The sequence below is a fragment of the Podarcis raffonei genome, chromosome 1 (genome assembly GCF_027172205.1).
Source record: "Podarcis raffonei isolate rPodRaf1 chromosome 1, rPodRaf1.pri, whole genome shotgun sequence".
NCBI classification, from domain to species: domain Eukaryota; kingdom Metazoa; phylum Chordata; class Lepidosauria; order Squamata; family Lacertidae; genus Podarcis; species Podarcis raffonei.
In genome coordinates this window covers 77029748-77055541 of record NC_070602.1, presented here as the reverse complement: position 1 = coordinate 77055541, position 25794 = coordinate 77029748, and the positions used below count along the sequence as shown (strand labels likewise).

The following is a 25794-nucleotide window of genomic DNA, read 5'->3' as shown; positions in this document are numbered from 1 at the left end:
TCCCCTTTGGCTACTAGTATGAATGTTTTTGATGCTGAAAACTGTTCAGTTTCTGAAAACCCTGTTTATTTCTGTTGGGTTTTATTGACATAGGCTTAGTTCACATGTCACATTAACCATAGTTTAAAACATGGGTAGGCAAACCAAGGCCAGGGGCTGGATCCGGCCCAATCGCCTTCTAAATCCAGCCTGCGGACAATCCAAGAATCAGCGTGTTTTTACATGAGTAGAATGTGTCCTTTTATTTAAAATGCATCTCTGGATTATTTGTGGGACATAGGAATTCGTTCTTTTTTTTTTCTTTTTCAAAATATAGTCTGCCCCCCCACAAGGACTGAGGGACAGTGGACTGGCCCCCTGCTGAAAAAGTTTGCTGACCCCTGGTTTAAAACAATCTATGGTTTTATGTGTATGCTGCTCAAAAGCTTTTGTGGTACTTTTCCTCTGCTCCTGATGAAGTGCAGATGACAGAGGCGGAGCTAGCTTCTCTGGCACCCAGAGTGTGTACATGGGGGGGGGGGTAGCTGCCCACGGTGAGCATCCATGGGGGGCAGCGCGGAATGTCACCCCTCCCTCACAGATGACACCCGAGGGGGGCTGCATCCACCACACACCCCTTTGTCCGCCAGTGGCAGAGGAAACCAGGCACAGCCTGGCTTGTCATGTTACCTGGTTCTCCTCAGCTCATGAATTGTTTCCAAACAAACCACAAGCAGTAGCTATGTTTTGTGCATATTATTTGTTTGGGGAGGTAAATTTACCCAGGCATGCTCAGGTAAGTGTTTTATTTGTTTGTTTGTTTTAAACTCACATTTTGACCCCAAAATTGTGGCTGTGCTCTTGGTTTGGGATTAGCCTGTAACAAATACAATATGTAATGAACTTCCCAATTTCTTCCAACTACTCTAAAAATTTCATATAAACTGTGGCTGCAGCTATTGGCATGTCTAGAGCTTCCCTCACTCTTGTGATTGTCAGTGTTTTAGTTTTGGATTTTGAACTCATTAAGGTTGAAATCCTATACCCGCTTGGGTCTCACATTTTAGTAGACATGTACAGGATTGCATTTGCTTCACCAGTCATCAGTCACCTGGGTCATCATTTTGAGACTAAAGTTGCTTAACTCCACAGTGTTTCAGATGCCACTGTTATGGTTCCAGTCCCAGCTGAGGTACCTAAATGCGACATTTCCTCCAGCTTTGTGGGGTCAGATGCACTTTACAATGCCTGATATTGGGAACAGGGTGCTTGCAGGATATGTCCTAAATATGTGACCTCTCAATCCCTGCCCATCATAACTAGTGAAATCAAGCAGGGTTAGGGGGGATTGGCAGGGGGTCCAGGGAGTGGTGAATGCTTCCTTACAAGAGGGGATGCTGCCTGCCACCTTAAGGAGGTGGTAGTGTGTCTACTCCTGAGAAAACCAGCCCTGGGCCCAACGGAGTGTAATAGCAATATTTTAGGAACCACCCTATTTTTTGTGATTGCATGTTTAAACTATTTTTGGAGGCAATTGTAGGTTTTTAAGCTTGCATTTTAAATTGTTGTAACTCACCCTGATACCTTGGGGTGAAATGCAAGGAATAAATTAAAACAATGCTACTCCTACTCCAACTTATAATAACTATTGCTCAGTCGTAAATGCTCCCTTTTTGAGGAAGGTGGTAGAGTGGATCATAGTGGAACAACTACAGACATTCCTGGATGAGACTGATTATCTGGATCCATCCCAGTTTGGGTTTAGGCCCGGATTTGGTACTCAAATCAGCTGGATGACCTTTATAGAGAAAAGGGCTTGTTGCCTTCACGTTCTTGCACTTGACTGACTAGTGTTGCAAATAGGGTGCTTGTCTAGAAAGATCCTTGGTCTGATCCAAAAGTGCAACTGATAATGATTTATTTCTGGTTTCCAAATACTGCAGTTAGTGGCTCTAGAGAGAAAGCTCACCGATAGCATGACGATGTCCTGAATCTGAAATAGTTGTTTATCTTATTTTTCTCTTCATATGTATACCGATATAATGCCTTCCTTTTTGCTAAGCATTTTGTCTAGCATTATCAGCCATATTCTGACCTGCATATTAGATTTAGTTGAACATGGGGGTGTTGGCTGCAGGTATCCGGTGTCTCTCAACTGATCAGGCTGCATTATTTTTAGCGTCATGTTTGTCTTCTTCTGAATGTCTGCAATGTGAAAAATGTATGTTCAAGAACAAGGTGTGCTGGCTTCAAGTTTTGCAGCAGGGTCCACCCTTCTTTTCCTGTCTGACGTCCAGGTTCCTGTTTGTTGGCCCAGGCTCCATAAAAGCTCTTGGCCTGCTGCTGAATTATGAATACCACTCTTCTTACAGATTAGTGAACTTTTGCGTTCCTCTGTTCCTCACGAAGGAGAAAAAAAAGTCTGTGGTTTTTAGCTGATGGATTTCATTCCTGGAGTTGCAGCATTACCATGTCTATGTTGCAGTGCACCTATTGTTTTAGGTGGGGCAGAAAGCAGGAGTCTAGACTCAGGTGTCAGGATTGGGAAAGCTGGGCTATTCCCTTAATTGCCATTGTAGCTGGAGTGAGGTATTACAGAGGGCTGGGGAACCTGTGGCCCTCCAAATGTTGTTGGATTTCAATGCCTATTAGGCCCAGCCAGCATGGACAGTATTCAGGGATGTTGGGAGTTGTAGTCCAACAACATTTGGGTGGCCATGGGGTCCCCACCCCTGGAATACAGGTTAGATCCATGTGGTACCAGTTAAGCTGGTAAATTAATATGCTGCTTCCCACTTTAAATGGCTATCCAAGTACTTCCCTCCTGCTCTGAATTAACTCTGCGAAATGTTAGGAACTGGAAACCAAACAGAGGGAGCTTTGTTATCCTCTTAAATTGAAAAGACAGTGTCATGTGTTATCTAATGGCTAAAGTGTCCAGTGACAGCCTTGTATTATTAGGCTTTTGCTACTCTCACATTCTTATCTAAAGCATCAAACATGTAGGAAAGCCTCAGAGGAGCTGAGAGTTTCTCTGCAAAAGCCTTCTCCACCAGCAAAGGATGAAACCAGAAGTAACACACTCTGCTTCTGCTGCATCATTGAATCAGTTGTTGATTTCGGAGCAGCGCCTGTATGCATGTTGCTCAAATTCTTCTTTTCTCTTTTCCCAGTCAAAGAGAAGCATTGGATTGCCATGTGAGGTAGATTTTGTATGTTTGTGTGGAAGTTGCCTTCCATGGGGTGGTTTTCTTTTAATGAGTGGTCATGGAAGAAACTGAATAGGAGAGCGGCTGTTCTGTTCTATGGACTTTAACTATAGTTCCAGTTTGTTTGTTTTTAATGCTGTTTTTATTTATTGTCATGGTATAGAAGATAAATTTTGAGAAAACAATTGTTACAACAGTAAACAACAAGTAACTTATACTTGTCCTGATAAAATGGTACAAAATAATGTGCAAAATAATGTTCTCCAGAACTTTACATCAGTTAAGGTGTGTACATGGGAGATGACCACTGCTCATGCATAGATGACAGCTTATTGAATAGGAGTTTGGGGGGTTGGGAGTGGTTGAAGGTACAGGGAAAGCAAAGAAGTGAAGATTTCTTTTGTCTGTCTCGAATCGCCCTACGTTCAGCTTCATTGAATGTCCCCGAGCTGAAGCATTTTGAGAGGGAGGAATATTTAACTCTATCCGTTTTCTTCACCACATGCATAATTTTGTACAGCTCTATCATGTATCCTCTTACTCCTTTTCTCTAAAATATAAAGCACCAAATGTTGGAAGTATAACTACAGGTGAAGATGGTAAGAGAGGGATCCGAATTATCATATACTCATCAGGTTACTCAGTGTACTTTAGATTTGAAGCATTCACGCTCACCTTCTGAAACATGAAGAAACTGATCACACCCATAAAGCAGACAATGAGAGATTCCAGGAGACTGAGGTGCCTTGAGCAAAAGGAAACGAAAGGTTACTCAGTGCTGGCACTTTATGATGCAGCAAACTGGAAGGCTTGAACCACCTAAACAAATACAATGAGCTTGGTGTGGGAGATGAACTCAGTGCCAGCAACAGTGACAGATCCTAGATTACTCCTTGTCCCACTGCCTACACCCCCCCCTCACCTTGCCTATATGTCATAAATTTGGGTAATTATAGTGGTGGTAAGCATTAGTTACATAAACACACACACACATATTTCGGGGTAGCGTTAGCAGTATTAATAGTATAATATTAACATGGCTAGATGTTGCTTTATACTGGTTGAAAAAAGCATAGCCTCCAAATATATCAACATGCCAATCCTGTATTGTGAAAATGCATTAAGTTTGGTCCAACACTTGCCCAGTTCGCAAGTAATGCTAGAATAAATTATGACTTAGCACAAATAAGCCAACGCGTGGACTCCTGGAGAGATTGCAGCTGCTTTGCTTTTCCGTGGTCATCATGTTGCTGCTGTGTACTAAGCTATGGTTTGGTTTAGCACATCATCTGAAAATAGTGTGTCATGGCTTGTTGTTTCTCTGTGAGAGCTTACACGTGAGCCTGGTTCAAGTAACATGATTTCCATGCAGTGCAGCAGCATAAAGTCTGTGGGGATCAGCCACAACCTCTGTTTTGAAAGCCCACATGTTTACTCACTTGTGCTAAGCCATATTTTGCATGCAGATGAGGGCACTGTATGTCTAATAATAATAATAATAATCTCATTTTGAAGAGCCAGCATAGCACAGTGATTAGGTATGCTGAAACCCTGGTTGTTGAATCCCAATAAATTCATATTATTTCCTTGTTATATATTTGGAAATTGCTACTCAAAATATTTCCATGGTTTTGGCTAGCTCTCAGCCTGTTTTCCTCCCACAGAGTTGCTGTGAGGCACAACAAACACCTCTTTGGGAGAAATGATTTAACAAAAGATGGGGAGGGAGAGAGAAATGGGGAGAAAATTCAGATCATTTGATCAGTTGATTCAAATCAACTGACACTACCATTTTCTTAGCACTAACCTGGAACAGGGCTGTGTGTGTGTGTGTGTGTGTGTGTGTGTGTATCCCCACTTGCCTCTTGGGTATATATGTTTAGCTGTTCTATAGACTGTCATGCTTGCTATCCTAAGCCTTAAAGCTTTCTTGAAATTAGTGAGAGGTACTTTATTTATTATTTCCAAATAATGTCATAGTAATAGCAAGACAAACATTCATTTTTTTACAAACTATTGTTTCTATGATGGTTTTGCAGACTATATGATGGGATAAACATTTTGCAAATAGCAAGAAAGGAGGCTGTACCTCTTTACTGGAGCCAGTATCTCTTCCTTTGTGTAATATATCTGTGGTATTGCTTTGTTTTGTAACCTGGTTACCTTTAGAAAACATGCATCTGCTCAAGTTAGAAATCTTATTTGATCTTTCTAGCTTTAAAAATGTATTTTCCTAGTGTTTCGCCCCCCCCAGTCTATTTTCTCCAATCTGAATTCATTAACAAGCTTCTAAGAATAGCATGGCATTGTCTCACAGGTGTCAGGTAGTTTAACATCTGGTTCTAGCATAAATTATAGAGTGGGCCTCTGTGTCCTTTTTTGGTCTATTTAGGCTGGAGAAGCTTGAAGGTGGGTATGACAGTCACTCAAATCCTTTTCACCCTGCTGCATACATTAATTTCTTTTGTACCACTGTCATCTCTGGTCAAACAGATTTTGCAGCAATATGAAATGGGAATAAACCCATAGGCAGAGAAGATAGCAGGAGGACTATGGGCAGCGCTGCGTTTATCATATTGGGAGAAATTCGACGTCACACTTGTGATTTCAACTTGCCAGACAGAATAATCGCCACTTTCCCAATCCCAATATTGCAGGACATGTGCAGGGAGAGGAGGGAGGAAGACCCCTTACACAAGTGGAATTCATTGCACAGAATTGCACTTATGGGACTCATTAGGTGAATCCTGCCTACTATGTTTATGACACCTCAGAAATAACCATTGTTTCGTCTGTAATTTAGCCTCCTACTCATTCATTGTTGGTTTCTCTGAAGTCAATTCAAGTCTTGGGACTGATGTGAGGTGTATCAGAATGAATGTATTGCCTTTAAATAAATTTGTTACTATGTATTTATAGATGGCATTGTTAGTTTAAACGTCTGCCACTAAAAATATTTGCTTAAAATGTAACTTTAAAAATAGTAGCCTGTAATTTGGTGTTGCTAAGCTCCTTTGTGTGTTTTTTCTTCAAAGACACCATTCAGGTTTAGTTTCACTATCACCATTTATACTAATAATAATATTTTTGAGAAAGTCCACTTTAATTCCATAGAGGCCAGTTTCAAAATTATTGTAAACAAAGCAATATCACCTCCAGACTGTCAGTATTTTGTAGTACAGTGGATGCTTGGGTTGCGAACGTGATCCGTGCGGGAGGCACGTTCGCAATGTGCAGCGCCGCGTCTGCACACACATGAGTCGCAATTCAGAGCTTCTGCGCATGCGCAAAGTGTAATTTAGTGCTTCTGCGCATGCGCAAGCACCGAAACCCGGAAGTAACCTGTTCTGGTACTTCCGTGTTCGGTGCGGTGCACAACCTGAAAACATGCAACCTGAAGCATCTGTAACCTGAGGTATGACCGTAGTAGTAGTAGTAGTAGTAGTAATAATAATAATAATAATAATAATAATTTATTATTTATACCCTGCCCATCTGGCTGGGTTTCCCCAGCCACTCTGGGCAGCTTCCAACAAAGATTAAAAATACATTAAAATGTCACACATTAAAAACTCCCCTAAACGGGAGGGATTCAAACACATACCAGGAAATATATGTGTGGACTAAGCACCAGCGCAACAAATCCAATTTCAAAAAGAAACTTTAAATTTTTGTGGTTAGGAAGGTGATGTAGAAATGCATTCAGAAGTGTGGAAGGAAGGAATGATTAACAGGAAGATGTATAAACACCCAGCAAACAAACCAGTGTGAATGGAAAATAAATAGGCCATAACAATGAGTTCAAAGATCACATGCTTTTGAATAATAAAATATCATTTTACAAAACAACTGGAACAGCTGTACTAGAAAGAGGAAGAAGATGTGTACCAATATCCTGCCATTCCCATGCATGATAGATTTTGGACACTGTTGTAGCAAGCCAAAGGCCTTTGAGAACTTGACTTCCATTGTGCCCAGCTTGTTTACATTGAGGGAAAGCTTCATCAAAATTGCACCATTAACTGGGCAGCCATAGCTAATATGCATACACTGTCTATAATTAAAATCCGTGTGCCATTTCCATCAACAATTTGTGGTGTGCCAAACTGTGCTGCCTGCACTCCGTAAAATTACGATTATGGAATTCTTGCCCTCAGAGCTGAAATACCTGGGCTAGTCATGTCATTGGATCACTGTGATATATGGCTGTAAAGTAGGAACAAAGGAAGCTGCTTTATACTGAGTGAGATCATTGCTCCATCTAGCTCAATACTGCCTTCACTGACTGGCAGCAGCTCTCCAGGATTCCAGACAGAGGTCTGTCCTAGCCCTACAACAAGAGGCTGGGGGTTGAACCTGAGACCTTTTGCATGTAAAGTGTCTGCTCTGTCACTGAGTTGCAGTCCACTGAGCTGCAGTTCCAATAATGATAAATGAAAAACATAATACATTTGAACATGAACGCTTTTTCTTAGCCACCTTATTTACCTCTAACAAAGTTGCTGTCACTTTTAAAGAATATTTCTATAACTGAGGCTGCAATACAGTGTGGGAGAGGGAGACGTTCCAGAAGCAGAAATTAGTAGAGTGTGGCTTCCGTTTGGAAGGACAGATAACTGGAAACTCGTGACACTTTCTAAAATTTGATTTCTGTACACATATACAAGTAGACAATATATTCAGTGCTATTTTTCCTAGAAAAAGAGGTACCGGAACTCACCATTAACTTCTCCATTGTTCTCTTAGAATGGCAACGGAGCCCACCTGAGAGGTGCCGGAGCTGAGCTCCAGGGAGCTCCGTCTGGGGAAAAAGCCCTGAATATATTACTCCCCTATAGCAAATCTGCTGCTCCTCATCAGATTCTCAAGACAGAACGCACTGATAAAGATACATTTTCCCTTCAGCGCTCCTCTCTCTCTTTCTTTCTCTCTCTCTTTCATCAAGCAAATAAGTAAATGAAATGTAAATGCTGTAGTTCCTCAGTCTCAACTAAACCATGCCTATCTGTTACAGGTGAATGCCCTGAAAGCAGTATGAGCCACAAGGGATCAACAAGCAGCCATCCAGGCTCTGCAAAGTAAGAAACCTAAAGATTAAGCAACGTTCACCCCCCACCCAAATTTTAGTAAAAGAGAGAGAAAATGAGATGTGACAGGGCCTTATAGGCCTGTGCCCCTCCCCCCACCCTCATTTGCTTTCTGTTTTATAATATACAAGGCTCCCATTTTCCAAGAAAAGTGCTCTAAGGCTATATGCAGATGATAACTTTTCAGAGGGTGGGTGGTGGTACTGTGGAGCTGTCATTTCCTATGACACGCATGTTCATTTATGCATCCGATGAAGTGGACTTACAACAGGAGTATTATTGTAACATAGGCTCTCCTTTACGCCTTACCCTGAGTACTGAACCTACAAGATGAAAGTGTTTCAATATCCAGAGTTAGGAGAGATCCCACATTCAGATAAGGATTGGAACTCTCAGATTAGTGAATTAGTGAACATGGGGAGGGAGAATCAGTTAAGTATATAAGGTCTGTTCCTGTTCTTATGTAGAAATGGGTTGGGGAATTGGACTGAACATTGTTCAGGACTCTGTTAGTCCATTTACTACACTTGCTCTTAAGCTGCTCTCATCGTAAACCCTGGTTTGTTCTTAACAACTGCTTTCTCCTTTTGCAGTGGTAGCATGGGGAAAGCAGATGGAGCTGCCAAAATGAGTGCAAAGGATTTATATGGTAAGTTCTTATAATTCAGACTCTTACATTAATAAAATTTGCGACAGTATAGCATGCCAGATCCAGCTTTGTGTGTTGGAAAGTGAGAATTAACTTTATGATGTGGGGAAGTAATATTCTTTGTTGGTTTTTTACAGTTAGTCATGAAACTGCCATTGCGCGGAGTGTTTCTGTTTGCTCTGAAAGGTGTTGGAGCAACACTGGAGGGTTATAGGGGTCAGAGGTTTGTGATTGCAGCAGGTTTCCGAGGCCCTCTGTTCTAAAAGTAACCCTGTACATTCCTGAACCAGCTACTTCTGGAACTCACTGGTATTTGGGAAGTGACATGGCATAAATAACAGTCAGGATATGATCAGTAATTGTGACTGTGCTTTACCCCCAACTATTGCAAGCAATGCGTTTCTGAACACTAGTTGCTGGAAACTGCAGAAGGAGAGAGTGCTCTTGCTTCCCACAGGCTCCTTGTGGTCCACTGTAAGAAGGATGGGCTGCTGGCCTGATTCTGCAGGCTCTTCTTCTGTTCAAGCCAGTGTTTTCCTCCATTCTTCCATTCCATGACATTTGTGGATTTGCCAGGCAGGACCATAACACTTTCCTGTATACCTTCACTGAGAGCATTTTTAAAAATAAAAATCATTTGTTTTACATTAATATTGCCACCATTTCGCCTGTGGTATGGCTGAGCGTCAGACTCTCTGGAAGTGTACTTATTATGGAGTTAAAATGAACTCTTTAAACTGTATGAGTTCCCAGACCAGCTTAAGACAGAAATGTTTGCTGTTATTAGCAGTTTAATGGATTATGGTCCTTAATTAGATATTGTGTAACTTCAAAACAACTCACATCCTTTCAAATGTGTAAAAGAGTATTGGCTTGCAAGCAATAGTGTTCTAGATGGCAGGAGGTCCCTTAGACAAACAAGTTCTTCGTTGACAGAAATGATTTTATAGGCTGGCCTGATGTTAATGGTTGGCATAGTCAGGCCCTTTCTGGGATACCGCCTCTTGCTGTTACTACCTGCCTTAGGTGAAATTCTTCCTAGCTACTGACTTGGCAGCCCATTTTATAGGCGGCTTTACTTGTCATGAGCAAGTCTTTCCAACTCCTCCTCCCTCACAAGACTCCCTATTCTTGCTGTAGCAGCATGTCGTGGTTGCCAGGGCAACCAAGCCAAACTTTCCTGCCTACTTCATCTTGTTGCCTCCTTGCTCCTGCATCTCTGTTGATATCAGCCCTGTCATTGGGTAGGCAGACAGCCTTTCCCCCTGTTTACCTGGATGGCCAGGTAAGCTCAAGCAGTGTCCTCCCACACGTTTTTTCTATCCTATGATGATAGAGAGGTTCAAGAGAGTGAGAATGGGAGCCATAATTGCCAACTTGCTTGCTTTCTGTTGGTGGGACACTCCTAATATTTTTCAAAGAGATTGCTATTCATAGCCCTAAGGCATCATTGTTTATAGTTTATTCTTTTCTGGAGGTGGGGAGGATGCTAGCATTTTACAGTAGCTAGTAGTGATTCATCTGAAGTAGGGACAGAAAGACAAATAGGCAGTCAAGTCACATGAGTAGCACATTGGTTTCATCCCCCTGTGTCTTCTGTGATTCCTGATATAATTTATTTTGTATGAGCCACTCAGCTAGCTACCATAGATTGAGCAATTTGCTTTCTGATGCTGCCGGATTAACCGAAGTCTGCTAAGGACCGTCTTTCTTTGCTTAGTAGAAAGCAGGACAAACAGGGTATTAAGAAAAATGTATCTTGTCTAACCAGATCATCAGAAGAAAAAATCTATTGTCTAAAGGTCAGGTTCTGCAAGTATGAGGAATTTCAGCTGAATTTTAGTTGCGCAGTCAGCTGTTGTGTATGCAGTTGGTTATTATGACCTTGGAATTTATGAGCTCCAATGTTTTGTTAGCTAGCTAGCTAGCTAGTTGGAGACATATTATTTTATATATATATATATATATATATATATATATATATATATATATATATAATGCTCAAATGAAAGTTAAACAGAACAGAATCAAATAATTCCTTAAAACTAGTAAATAGGTTTGTTGTCATACAGTATGTCCTTTTGATAAGCCGTCAGAGGAACTTAGGAAGCTGCCATTTACTGAGCCAGACCACTTGTCTTTCTAGCTCATTATTGTCCAGGGCTCTCCATGGTTTCAAACAAGGGACATTCCCACTCCCGCTCTGATATTCTGGGGTTTGAAACTGGAAGCAGGTGTTCTACCACTGAGCTATGGTCCTCCCTCCTCTCCCCGGTTCTGTTTTCATTTACTTGGTAGATTATTATTATTATCTTTATTGAATTAAAATACAAATAGATTATGCGTGACAAGATTTATTCATTCTAGGCTGTGGGAGGAGGGCACCAGGATTATAGGAGCTCTGAAGGTTAAGGAAGCAATGCTTCCTAAAGGCACCTGAGATCTGGGGATGTGTGGGCCCTCTTGTTACTCTTCCCTCAGGATTCTCACATCACCCAAGGTGATCAAGCAATGCATTCGACAAAGCAGTGTGAGCCTGGTCAAGCTTTGATCACTTGGCCATACAGGCCATTCTGGTGTACACCAAAAGCGTGTACACATGTTATTATTATCCATATTGATTCATCACCATATACCCAAAATGGTTTTATGGTGACTTACAACAGGAGTATAGAACAGACAATAAACACATAATTAAAATTAAAGAACACTGAGTTTAATAAAATCCCCTCAACTTCAAGATCTTCATAAAATACCTCATTAGGAAATGCCAGCAGCAGTCCTGCAAAATTGTGTGTAATGTTTTGAAAATGTGACAGGTATTTATGAGAAGTGTGACTATTAGTTTAAAAAAATTGCAATTGAATGTTAACATGAGTACAGATATCAGACAGTGGTTCTAAACTTTACTCTGCAGAACTCTAGAGTTCCATGGGAGCTTAGCAAAGATTCTGTGTGAAGTAATAGACAAGATGCCTGGTAAATCCCCCTTCTTTCCCTTGCAATTATTACCAACAGCAGAATAGTCCCGCTTGTAGGGCCGGCCCACCCATGAGGCAAGGTGAGGCGCCCACCTCAGGCTGCAGGATCCACCAGGACAGCAGATCCCAATGTAGATTTTTCTTTTCACCTTGCTCCTGATGTAGATTTTCCCTCACCCCTTCTTCCCTGGTGGAGAGAGGGATGCTATTTTGGCATCTGCCTCAGGTGCCAAAATGTCTTGGGCCAGCCCTGCCCACTTGCATCATGTGGGGCTGCAGCAGTGGTTTTATGGGGTTATAGCCTGCAGAGCCTTCAAATTATTTGCAGGAAATACTTGCCACTGCACAGAAACCTTAATTTGCCCACAGTTTTACCCCTAGATATTTTGTCACTACCAAGTGACCTCTGTCTGAGTAGTCGTTGCATTAAAGGCCTCCTTTGCTGCAGGACTCAGTGCTTAGTTTGCTAGATGAAGTGTTGAACAAAGTGCTTATTAATAATTCAAAAGGAGGAGGAGGAGGAGGTTGATACAGAAAATAAATACAGGAGGCACTTGCTGCTTGTATTGTTCTGTGGCTATTCATAGAGTGGCACTAGTGATGATGATGAAACAGGCAGGGAGCAGAGCACTGAAAACGGACTATGCCTCCTCTCCCATGCACCATTCCTAGATGGCTTGCTCAGGTCTTATACTCGACACCAAAAAGGCATCCCTTACTGGACTGTTCCCCACCCCCACCCCATGACAGCTTCTAGGTGTCTAAATGACAGCCTTCAGTGTTCACCTTTCTTTCCTTTGTTCATTATGTTTTCTGATGACAGATTTTGGGGTTCATAATTCTCACTCCTGAAACTAAAGCAACAAAGAATCTTGTGGTACCTTAATGACTAACAAATTCGTTTCTATGGACTGCAGTCCATTTTATGTGTTTATCTTATTATTACATTTATACTCCACCTTTCCTTCAAGGAGGTTTCCCCCTTCTCCATTTTATCCTCACAAACAACCCTTTGGAGTAGGTTAGGCTGAGAGACTGTGACTACGACATTTGCAGGAAACCCGCCAAATAATGACTTAAGAGAGTATTGAAAAAAATCAGGTAAGATCACTGCAGGAAAGTTAATGGGTGGTATTCAAGTAATTCATCTTGTCAATGAATCACAAAGATTTCTGCTTGTGCAACAGGACATCTCCCCCTGTGGATGTGAGAAGAGGGAAATATTGTGCAAACAGAAATCCTTGTGTTTATTTGTCTTATTTATTTTTTTAAAAAATGTTTTTCAACTGCTGTATCATAAAAAATACATCACAGTGGTTTGCAACAATATAAAAGCATAAAAACAGACAATAAAATAGTAAATACTAAAAACATATTTAAAGTAATAATAATAAAACAAGCAACAATAGACCATTGTGGAGGGTGAACTCTTAACTGCTGGCATAGGCTTGGTGGAATAGGAAAGTTTTCAGCAGGTGTTTAAAAGTTGGCATGGAAGGTGCCCGTTGAACCTCTATTAGCAGAGTGTTCCACAGGACTGGGGTGGTAACACAAAAGGCTCAGTTTCTTGTTATTTTCAAATGAGCCCCATCAGCTTGGAGAATGATTGACCAGAGATGCTCCTGCAGATGATCTCAGTGTCTTGAGCTGGGCTGTAAGGGTTCAGGTGATCCCTGAGATATCCTGGATCCAAGTTGTTCAGGGCTTTGCAAATCAATACAAGAATATTGACAGAATGCTACTTGGGATAAGACTCTTATATCTTTGCTTTACACCTCATTTTTGAAAACACACCTGATATTTTCTTGTCTAAATTTTGCATAAGTAGAGCCCTGTTGGATCAGGCCAAAGACCCATCTAGTCCAGCAGCATGTTCTCATGGTGGCCAATCAAATGCCTATGGGAAGCCTGAAAGCAGAGACTGATGCGTGAAAATAGCAGGCAGCTATTGGTGTGCTAAGTAACAGCAAGTTGCCATGACCAGATGGTATCCACACCAAGGATTCTGAAGGGACACAAAACAAATTATTGGACTATGTTATCTGGACCGAAAGGTAGCTAATGTAATGCCAAAGTTACAAAAAATAGACCCTTAGGCAATTCCAGAAATGACAATATATTTATTAGCCTATAATTCGCTATACAAAACTGTGCTTCCATTTGCTGATGTGCCCTGGAAGGATGTTGGACTTTCATGCTGAACATTAAGGATGCTTTTCTGTTGCATCTTTCTCAGTTGATTTAATAACTTCTCTCTGCACTGTGGATAAACATACCCAATTATCTGAGGTCTTGAGCAAGTAGATGTTAAAATACTAGCTAAATATATGGAAATACATTTTTTGCATTCCTAAAAGTCACTTATTTGTGTTTATGCTTGCGTAAATAGAAGGTGTGATGTTGGAAAGTTTATTCAGTGCCTGCCTAATGAGTTAAATGAAGGGGTGCTAGTATTCCATTTCATCACATGGGTGTTGTGAGTCCATATCCACTAGCAGCTGTGAAATATTCAGGCTGTTATGGTGATAATAGGGTTGATACAGAAGTCCTTAAAAGGGGGGGGGCACATGGAGCACTTTAACACTCTGGCAGTGCAATCAAGAAGCTGTCTTCTAGCTTATTCTGTCTTCTAGCCACAAGAATAGATTACATGGCCTGTCCTACACTCTTTGTTTGGGGCCTATAGATGTGATGTCCGATGTAGCATAGTGGCTTAGAGGTATGAGCCAGAAAGTCCCTGGCTTGAATCACATCTCTGCCATGGATTTGCAAGGGGCCTCAACAATGTGTCTATTTATTTAGCTTCAAGCCTACTATGTTGCAGAATGGAGTTAACAAAACCTTACAGGGTTGTTGTAAAGATGACTGTGTGCATTGAACACTCCAAAGTACGTGTGTTGTTTCTTATATTTTGGGGACATGGCAGCCCTGTAGAATGAGGAAATATAATATTGTGTCTTCAGTCCCTGCTCTGATAGTAGTAACAAGAGCTGGTGAATGACCCTTCCTCCTACTTGCATGAATGAATGAATTGCCCTTCCTCTGCCACATGTGTCCCTTGGGGTCACGAAGGGTACTGGATGCTCACTGCCTTTGGCAACTAAAACACGGGCATCTCATGTGCTTAGCTCCATACTCTAGAAGAGTCGCCAGAAGCACTTGCTGAAAGATCCCTCCGCTTACAGGTACAGCAAGTAGCTCTCAGGTTACTACCTCATTCAATTCACAGCTGCCAGCTGAATAAATGTTAATGTGAACCATGAATAAATAAAGTCACTTCTCTGCTTACTGGCTTCTATTCTGAACCAAGATGAAAGGACATTGGAGGGAAATCCATTATTTTCCTGGCAAGCTCAAGAGAATGTCTGGGGAGGAAGTACTTTGGAATAATTAGTGGTTTACACAACTGGCGTGTTGCTGCATTTTCTGTCACATTAGCAATCTCCTCTGCCCCCTGCTGCAATCTCCCCACCCCCCACGCCATCAGCTAATGGTAAACACTTTGCAAAAATAATAAGGAACCTACAGGTGGCTCTAGCTTCTTAATCATTCTGGCTGGTTTGCATATAACATTGAACCAGGGCTGGCCCTAGCTATTTTGGCACTTGAGGCAAACTACAAAATACCCACCACCATCCCCAACAGGAAAAAAGCATGTGTGAAAATCTACATCAGGAACAAGAGAGGAATAAAGATCTGCACTGGTAACAAGGGTGGCAGGAGATCAGCAGTGCCTCCTATTCACCAATGAGATCTGGCTTCCAATGAGCATGCCACAGCTATCACTGCCACTGCAGAAGTGGCGGTGGCAGCAGCAGCAGCAGCAGGTGGCAGTGCATTCCTTGGAGGCCAGATCTGCTGCCCCTGCGGATCCTGCCACCCAAGGTGTTTGCCTCACATTGCATCATAGGTGGGCTTGCCCTGCACTGAACCATGGTTTAGCACTTCATTATCTAGCCTGAGCAAAGTTTTCAACTCACACACTTCCCCCACCCCCGCTGCTGCTCGTCATCTCCTCTAGCATGTTCAAGAGGAGGATTTCTGCCAGCTTTAGTTTCACTTTGAAAGAATCTTAGCTTAGTGTTACAGAACTTGGTTTAAAACAAACTCTGGCTAGTTTAATAAGTCAGCTTCACAATCTATGGCTTGAAGTTGATTTGTTATTAACCTTACCACAGGTTGTTTTGAACCAGGATTCCTGGTTCAAATGCAACACTAAGCTGAGATTCTTTAAAAATGATATTAAACTTGGTAGAAGTTCTCCTCCTGGCTGTGCCAGAGGAGGAGAGTGGTGGGTGGAGTGCATCTCACGTTTCACTCAGGCTTATTTAGTAGCAGACAGTGTGGTGTGTCTGCGCAATTCACCTGACCTCCCTCCAGCTGAGTTGGGGTGCAGAGTGGGAGGGAGTAGGTGATAGTGAGGTTGGCATGGTGCAAATATGCCAGCAAGCTTGGCTCCTTGGGCACATTTGCACTGCACTGACCTCGTCACCACCACTTGTCCCTTCACTCTCTCCATCCTGGAATGCAGCAGTGACTCCACCAGAAGGAGGTCGTGAGCAGTGCAACCTGACCCTGCCATCAGCTACTGGGCTTGTTGATGTCCGTCCGTATAGTGCTAAACTATGGCTTAGTGTTACGTGCAAATGTGGTTCAGTTCCACAAACCTGTTTGCTATAAATCCATCCCATTTTCTCTCAGGTGCTCAGGCTGGGAATGTAGCAATTCTACATAGTCGAGTGGATTCTCAATCTTTATAAGATCCATACTGTATTATAAACCCAAGCAGGAAATACCCAGAAGGTTGAACAGAGAGCCTGGGGATGATACAAAGGAAGCCTCTACTGCTATTAACATTTCTGTAGTATCAACTGGTGCTGTATTGAATGGAAAAGTTGGGTGATGAGAACCACGTTACAGATGGGAAGGAGAGAGGGCAGAGACTGACAATGTATGGTGTCAGGGAAGTGGGAAGCAAAGAAAGTGTGGAGAAGATTTCAATGTGTGTGGTTCTTGGTATACTGTATGTGTCTATCTCTTGATGTAAATATGCTGGTGCCCTGATGGATGCATCAAATTTGTGACAGTGTTTCAAGATTTGGTACCCAAAGTCCAGCATGCCTTGATTACTGCAAAAAATAAAAATAAAAATTGGATATTTTAACCTCTCTCTGACAAAACTTAAGACATGAACTCTGCCTCAAAATGGCAGTCATCTTCCACTTCCCTTTAGCATACTTTAACTACCTTTGGATGGCAGAAGGAGATATTTGCAGCCATCAGAAAGTAACCTACAAGCCCCCTTGCCCCTCCTAACTTTGCAACCTATTTTCTACTTTATCTGTTCAAAATACATTTTTGTCTCTCTGTTCATTCAAATGAGGGTTTAGTAATAAGTGTTATGACACCTGGTTGACCCCTTCTATAATGTGTTGTTGTTTTTAATGTATATTTTTCTAATGGCCACAAAGGGACAAGTATGTGTCTCAGTTACTGTGGTTTGAAGGTTAGAGAAATGAGATGCTATAAGGGTTGCTCATATCTGAATGTGTCCAATCTGAAGTGGATGCCAGCCTTGAAGAGTGTTAAAGCACTTTACCTGCAATAGCCAAGCTAGATGATGGAACACTCACCTGAAAAGCAGCTGCCTGCAAGGCAAGATCACTTGACACAAGAAACTACATGTAACCCAAGAAAGGTTTTAGTGCTTAGTGTAACAGAACACGGTAGGCCAGCATGAGGGGCACAGTCATTCCCACATGACTGCCCGGGGTCAGAATGGATGCTTTCTGAATGCTTCACACCTTCTGGTGCTTTTCAGTCATGAGCTCATATGTGAGATCGAATAATGAAAAGGACTATTTAGTGACTCCTCAGGCACGTGATAGAGACATCCATCTACCACTTACACACACAGAGTGACCTATGCAGTCCAGACCTCTGTGCTGCAGTAGATACCAGATACACTGTCATGAGCTGCTTGCAGAGTGACAGCTTCAGTACCTTAGCACCTGATTCCTAATACTGTTTATTGATTTCTGTGGGATTGTTTTCCAGGTTAATATGTTTAGGATTGGAGATTTTGGCACTGGTCCTAAGCATCCTTATTGAAATTTGTTCCCACTGTGAACTGTGGAGTTTGCTTCTGAGTAAACATGGGTGGGAAGGGGAGTTGCAAGGCTTCTAACAATGCCAGGCTCCCCTCTTCACACCATACGCTGGTGGCGGTGGCGGGTGTGGGTGTGGGTGTTGTTATGTGAATATTGTAGCTCTGCAACTCCTGGTAAGTAAGAATGATAATTGACCACTGAGTGCAATGTACTGTTGGCCAAAGATTAAATTGCAGCCCATGTGACCACAGGCAGATACCAAAGATTCTATGCTTTGGTAGCCATGGAGACAAATATATTATTTCAGCATCAAGAAACAATTATTCAGATAGCAAATACTTTGGGGATTAGGTGTCTTCAGTAAGTAACTGATTCCCTGTGACTTGCTGAATATTATACTGTTGCTGGTGTACGGCTGGTCAGGGTCACAGCATTCGCTGCAGTTTGGTATTGGTTATATCTTTTTAAGCTGTAAGTACTAGCCACTGGTATCTGTGTGTGTTGATGGGGGTGGTTGTTGATTCTTCTTTCTTATGCTGTCTTCCCAGTGAGAAATTTCCCCTGGTGCTATTTGGCATGGGAGAGGAGCTGATGACTGTGTGAAGAAAGGCACTCATTGGCCCCTCCATTTCTCTAAGGCAGCTTGTCACATATATCCTGCCAGTCTTGTCAAGCAAAAAAAAGTGCTTGAGAGAGACTGCAGAACCTGAGCACCTGGCTCTAGCTTTGCATTGGCCAGCAAGGGTCAAAAGTCATTCCTTCCAAAGAAGGGAGAGAGACTTTAAAAAGCTGAACTGCTCTGCAGTGTGTTCCCTCCCATCACCAGGGATCCAGGTGTTCCCACTCACCATCAGGGACCCACATTAGATTTTTCTTTGAAGCAGAACTTGTAAGTAAATTGGAATCATTATTTTGTCGTGGCTAGTCTAGGATTAGTCCAATTTGAGAACCATCGTGCCCTGGTTTATTTTGTATTCTGTTTTGACCTTCTGTCTGTTTTCTCCTTGCTGAAGTGTGTGTCACTGCCAACCTCAGGGTTTTAGACTCCCCATGCGCCTAGATGCTTGGAATTCATGCTACCACTAAAAGTTTAGGATCAGAATTGTAAGACACTAGCAGTCTCTTCTGAGATCTGGGAGGGACTCAGGGAGTGGGGCCTGCCTTTACAACTCTTGAGTAACCAACAAGGGAAGTGTCTGAGAAATGCAGGGTGCATTTTCTGAGTTTTAAGAAGCCTAGTGAGGGGTCTGCAGGGAAAAACGAGCAAACTGCTTTGATCTTGGACTAAGATAAGGCAGCTGGAAGCTAGCCCTGATTTCCCCAGCAATTTGTGTGGGTTGTATAGAGGAGTGCTGGGTGCACGGACTGAGAATCTTTTATTTTTTTAAAAAAGTCATCACTTTGATGCAACCAGGTTCCCTCCCATCTGGGCTGCAGGAAGAAAGTGAGAGGGTGGTGGCAGAAACTACCAGAGAGTAAGACCCACTGCGGCAGCACTGCAGGGCTGTTGTTTTGCAGTTGGACAGTGAAGCAGGTGCAAGGGGCTTCTCTCGAGTGTTCCTCCTTTCTCACAAGGTGAACTCAAGTCATCTGAAGCTAATGCCATAATTAATTTGTTTGTCTTTGAGATGCTACACAACTCCGTGTGTGTGTGTGTGTGTGTGTGTGTGTGTGTGTGTGCACGCACGTGCTTATTCCTACAATCTCCCTGAGAAAGCTATTAGCAGAGTAGATCTAGGTTAATGGAATGGTGCCATTGGAATGCCTAGGGACATTAATTCCAGATCCCCCCACTCCCCTGCCTTGAATAACTCCTTTGTTTGTCTCAACATCTCAGCCGTTACCACTTCAGTTTCTCCTTTCAAACTCTTCCCCCCCCCCCCCCCGCCCCGCCATTGATCACAGTTTCAGATTATTCTCTGGTACAGTTCTCCATTAACTAGCAACATTTCTTAATGTTTCCATTCCTACTATCTCCTTTGAGAAAAGAAGCAGAAACCGTCCACCCGTCCCTTACATGCACTGGTTGAAAATATGATTGAAAATAAATACAAGGAGGCACAGTGTTGATCTAAACACATAAAAATCAATAGAGATCACTTTGTTGCTTTGTTATGATGCTTGGTGTGCCACTTAGCTGTGAAGTGGTGACCACTATCTGAAACCCTGGTGAGCTGCTACCTGTCGCTGTACACGGTACTGAGCTAATAGACCAGTGGTCTTAGGTGAAGGACCACAACTCCACTGTGACAGACCACAGGTAGGACAATTTTAGAAAGAAAAGGCTTCTTCCAGATCATTCGCATTCTTGCTTTTATACTCTCTCTACCTCTGACTTCCACTGTTGCAAATTGGTGGATATCACCAACACATTTCCCCCTCTTCAAAACCCTGTTTCCCCATTTTATAGTATCTGTGGTATGAACACTATGCTGTTAGCATATTTAGTGATTTTTCTGTGGAAGTTGTAAATCATTCACGAATGAGAAACTGCAACCCAGGATGATAAGGACCTTGGTGCTAAAGACTGTAGCTATAAGAGCACATAATGCACCAACATAACTTCCAACAGCATCCTGTTCTTGGCAAGGTTACTCTGCTACCTGCCAGTTGCAACCCTAAAAAATTGCCACCAATGTAGCTGTCTCTGATGAAGCTGAAATGCCTTCAGGATAGGGTTGTTCAAAGACATGTCGACACCAAACTCTGCCAAGTCACAAATTCTGGGCTAGATAGCAACTTTGAGCAATACTACTCTGCTCTACTTTGTGTACTACCAGTGCACTCCACCTGAATGTAGGTTGTGACTCTGCTGTAGCTTTATATTTGCATTATGTATGATAGAAAAGCAAAACATGCTTTTGGTGTCAACCAAATTTGCAACACTTGGCATTTAATCTAGAGGACATGCGAAAAAGGCTGAAACTGCGCTGTGAATCCCTGTTTTAGCTAGCTGGCAAGTAAGCCTCTCTCTCTGCCTTAATTTCCCCATGCACAGTGTGTGTGTGTGTGTACTACAAGTTGTTGTAATGGTTACAACTTGATAATGCACATGAAGCAACTTGAATGCAATGAAAATGTAAAGGGATATTATTGCATGCCTTGGCGTGTTAGAATTGCTCAGAGCTTTTCACCGCATGGGTACTTTGCACAAGAAGGAAATGTTGGCTGTATTTGTGTTTGCTCTCCTTGCTTGCTTTATATCTTTATCTAATAAACAAAGGAATGCAAGCACTCCTCACTGATGCTGGGGTAAATATTAAGCATGGTGGAAAGGAATTTAGCAGTGCAACTCCTCCTAAAGCCTGCCAGCATACTGTCAATAAAGCAGTGCATTGCTATCGGAACAGACATAAAAGCAAGCCTGAGCCAAACCTCACTGAAAATCACAGCATGTATTCCATCAATGTCAATTGAGAGACTGACCTTTAATCAGGAGCCCACTGTGATGGTATTGCCATGTCCTTCTTCCTAACAGCAGCAGGCTATGCAGAAGCCTCTGGGACAGCTGAAAGTGCGTAAGAAGCTTATATTTCCTAAGGGTAATTTAATATAGTACATTTTTTCCTACCTGGAGATAATCCTTATGTAGAAAAAAGTAGGTACATTGTCATGTACAGCACAACGTGCTTTTTTACAGTCACAAGTACATGAATGTGGCAGCTAACATGCACAGCAGCACCTGACATTCACAAGAGGGGCTGCTCCAGTTTGGCATAGATGGGAAACACAAACAATGCATGTATTCTTTATTTGCTAATTCAGTAGGTGTCCACAGCCTAGACTCCTGGGCTGGACATCCTGGACATCTAAACTGTTTTGATCTTTCAGGGGTTTGTCAACCACCATGAACAACCAAAGAGTTGCCACTAAAGCAGAAATGAATTTGCTCCTCAAAAATCGTCTTTGAATTATTCATTGTTGTCAGCGCTGCCCAAGGTCCCAGCTCACACAAGACCAACGCTGCTTCTTTCTCTAGTATAAAAGTCTTTATTGAAGTTCAGTTTCACTTCCACACGCGCAGCGTGCAACGCTACGTCTGTACCTTAGACCGCCGAAGCTCCATCTGAATCTCCTCCCCCCTGACACCAGTTTAAGATTCTAGCCTTACTCCACCTCTTCCTCTGTTCCTTCCTTCTCTGGGTCCGCCTGCTAGTCGGAGTCTCAGCCTTCCTAGACTCCTCTGACGCTGAGTCCCCTGACTCTTCCCCCTCCCTCCTTCGGGCTTTTGGACCTGGCTCCCAATCCGGGTCTTCTGCTGCCCCGCGCTCCTGCACATTTGAACTTGGCGCGCGCACAGCCTCCCACTTTCCTTCTGACCGTTACACTTGTGTCACTGCTCCCTCTTTCGGGGAGGCTAGCTGGACCTGGCCTTCCCTCCGTTTCGCCACCTTCCGATGGGGGCGTGGTTATCCCTGACTCATCTTCTCTCCCCGCTGGAGGAGAGGCTGGTCCTGACTCATGTGACTCTTCCCCCCCACTGTGCTCTGGTGGGGGAACTGGTCCTGATCCTCCGCTGCTCCCTTGGGAGTCCCCGCTGGCCCCTTGTTTCTGGAGCGTCCCCCCTGGGACCCCCCTTGCCCTTACCATAGGCGTCCCCTTCTGGGAATCTTCTGATTCGCTGGAGAAGCTCATGGAATCTCTCGGGTCACTGTCATATTCCCCTACGCTCCCCTCGGATTCCTCTTCTCCGCTCTCTATTTGCTCTCTCCCCTGTGCTTCTGCTCCTGAGCCTCTGACAATTGTAAACTTTCAACATGGAATATTCATTGGATATTCTCGGAATCTAGTATCTATAATTGGCATTAGATTATATTGGAGTCCAGCCTTTGGTATCTGGCTGCTGATGGTATTTGGTACTTGGTATGCAATGATATTTGAGACACCTTATGCAATATCATATTTAATCCTGCCAAAATGAAAAAAACAATTTAAACAAACCAATAATGCATTCAAATTTCAAGATAAAAATTGAGTAAAATGTTGCCAGATTTAAAATATTTACCGCATTTTTCGCTCTGTTAGACGCACTTTTTCCCTCCTAAAAAGTAAGGGGAAATGTGTGTGCGTCTTGTGGAGCGAATGCAGGCTGCGCAGCTATCGCTGAAGCCAGAACAGCAAGCGGGATTGCTGCGCAGTGATCCCTCTTGCTGTTCTGGCTTCTGGGATTCAGAATATTTTTTTTCTTGTTTTCCTCCTCCAAAAACTAGGTGCGTCTTATGGTCTGGTGTGTCTTATAGAGCAAAAAATACGGTATTTAAATCAAGCTGCTTTTTTTTCTGGTATAAAGTCTGCAGTTTTGATGGCAAAACTTCACCTATTCCATTTCTGTTTGTGCTGCCAAAAAAAGAAATGCAGCAACCCATCACTTGTGCTCATTACTGCAATGCATAATTCAATACTGCTGGCTGCTACCTTCCTAAATAGCTACCTTTTAGTGTAACCCATGGGTGGAGCTTGGCAGTTTCATGGGGCATGTGCTCGGTTGGAAACAATCCTGCTCTGAAACTGAGAGTGCTCCAGGCTTTGGCGTATAGTGCAATAATGACTGTGATAATAAATGAACTCTTACGCAATATTTTCCATCTCTGAAACTTACTTAACAATGTGGATCTGCTCACTCTTGTTACATTGAAGTGTCATTGCATATATGCAGGTGGCATTTTAAGAGCTTTGTGGTAGATACATTAAATTGTGTACCTTGGATTCTAAGAGCTAACAAATGTAGTTGGTCCTCTCTGCAATAAAACTATTATTATTATTATTATTATTATTATTAATATTTGTGTGTGTGGCACTTCTATGGTTAAAAATAAACCCCTTCCCACAATCAATACACAATATAAATATTTAGCTTCAAATACAATAAAATGACAACATTTCATGTTATCGTTTATTTTTACACACCTGTGTGTAAAACCTGGTATGCCAGGTGAGAAAGAACAGGTAAGAACTAGAAATAATTCTAAAAGCACACCCAGCCTAGCAAAAACACTTAAGTTCCATACATTTTTCACCAGGATCATTTTCTAAATGCAACAACCCAATAAAATCCTGTTTAATACAACAGAACAGAAACAAGTCTTTAGGGCAGCTGGCATGAATCTGTGGCCCTTCAGGTGCCATTGGACTCTGATTCCCATCCGTTCCAGCCAGCAGAGACTATGGAAACTGTAGTCCAGCAGGTTCCCTAGCCTTGCTTTAGGGACAGGCAGCAGGCCTGCAAGTTATGAGGCTTGATGAAGCCTTACTGGCAAAGCAATCCACAAGCATGGACCCATTGCCAAAAACCAAAAACCCTCTTCTTTGTGCCCACCATCCGAGTTGTTCCTACAGGCAGGCTTGTGAGTAGAGCTTCAGATGAATGATCTCAGTGCAGGCAGGCTAATATGGGCCAAATTAATCCTTCAAGTAACTTGGTCTCCAGCTGTTTAAGGGTTAATACCAGCCCTTTAAATGGGATGCTGGTTATGTTCACACACACACAATTATGATTTAAAAACACCTGAGCCAACACATAAGAGATCTCTCTTTATTCTATTATTAAGCGTTTAGTGGTGTATGTGTGTTTTCTTTCAAAGTCTTGTTTTGCTCCCAGTATCAGTAATGGTGAAAGAGAGAGACACACACCCCAGTATTTCAAATATAATCTGCATTTCTTCCTGTTCTTTGGGTGTGTCCTGGAAGATAGAGAAACGATGCTGCGGAATGAATAGAAAGCATTGGCAAAAGGTGGTGTTTCTTCCCCTTAGTCAATATTTGTTTCTCACATTTGGTGGGTTTGTATTTATTTCTGCTTTGCTGCCAGGTGAAAAAAAATAAAGCCAAAATAAGCAGAAAGAGATCTCCTAGAACCTGGATTGTATATGGCTGTTATAAACTGGGCTGATATGCAACAGCCTTTTTATTTTTCTAGATTGTGTTTTTTTGGGGGGGGACAGATCTAGTTTATAACTAGAGTTGCCTTCTGTTATGTAGTAGTCTTATTCTCCATGGACCTGTATAATCCCCTTTTAAAGTTGTCTATCACTACATTTTGTGGAAGCAAATTCCCTTGTTTAACTATGTGCTATGTGAAGAATCACTTTTTTTTAATCTGTCTTGAATCCTCCACAATTCAGCTCAGCTCATACTTAACCTGTATGATTTGATAAGTGTCACTTGTTGATTTTTGCATATTAAGTTGCTGTTAAAGCACAGAAGCAAGCCAGTCACTAATCATCACCTACTATGGATGTAAAACTAGAGTCCCGCTTGCTACAGCAGGTGGGTAAAGAGGATGAGGAAGAATGAGAGGTGCAAATGCAACATCTTTGCTTAATCTCATGGAGCATTCAGAGGCTAAGGCAGAACCTAACTGAAAATTTAGCAGCTCTAACTGGATATCACACTATTGTCTTTGAATCAGGAGCTGCAGGATTTGTCCCACAAAGGGTACAATGTTGTAGGGACACAGTTTGAATTGCCTGGCTGGATTAGTAAACAGCATAAATAAATATGATGATGAAACAAAAGGGCGCACTCATTGTGTTCCTGTTGGGTGAAGCTTGTAGCATAATGGAAATAGGGCAGGAAAAAAACACAGATTAGATAATAAACCAACAAACCAAAGAATATGAGAGAGGGAGAGTAAGATGCTTGCCAGGTGTGTTTTTAGAAGAGCCTGATTATCATCTGAAGATAGCATCTCACAGCAACAAAGTAACATTGTTCTAGTTCTGTTGTATTTAAACAGAAGTCAATGGCTCCCCACAAAGGAAAATGGAAACGTTTTATTTT

The 25794-nt window shown here is 42.3% G+C and overlaps 1 protein-coding gene across 3 annotated transcripts in view; it reads left to right on the top strand.

Moving 5' to 3' along the window:
* Positions 1-25794, top strand: part of EPS8L2 (EPS8 like 2) — an 88032-nt gene that overhangs the window by 18194 nt on the left and 44044 nt on the right. The window contains exons 2-3 of one of the 3 annotated variants that reach the window (XM_053394909.1): positions 8203-8266; positions 8869-8924. The exons of 1 other annotated variant lie outside the window; for it this stretch is intronic. In XM_053394909.1, the coding sequence (XP_053250884.1) occupies positions 8223-8266; positions 8869-8924 (100 nt within the window). In that variant the 5' untranslated portion in view covers positions 8203-8222. Of the gene's footprint in view, positions 1-8202; positions 8267-8868; positions 8925-18884; positions 18905-25794 lie in introns of those variants that run through there. One more of the 3 variants, XM_053394928.1, reaches the window with a different exon arrangement.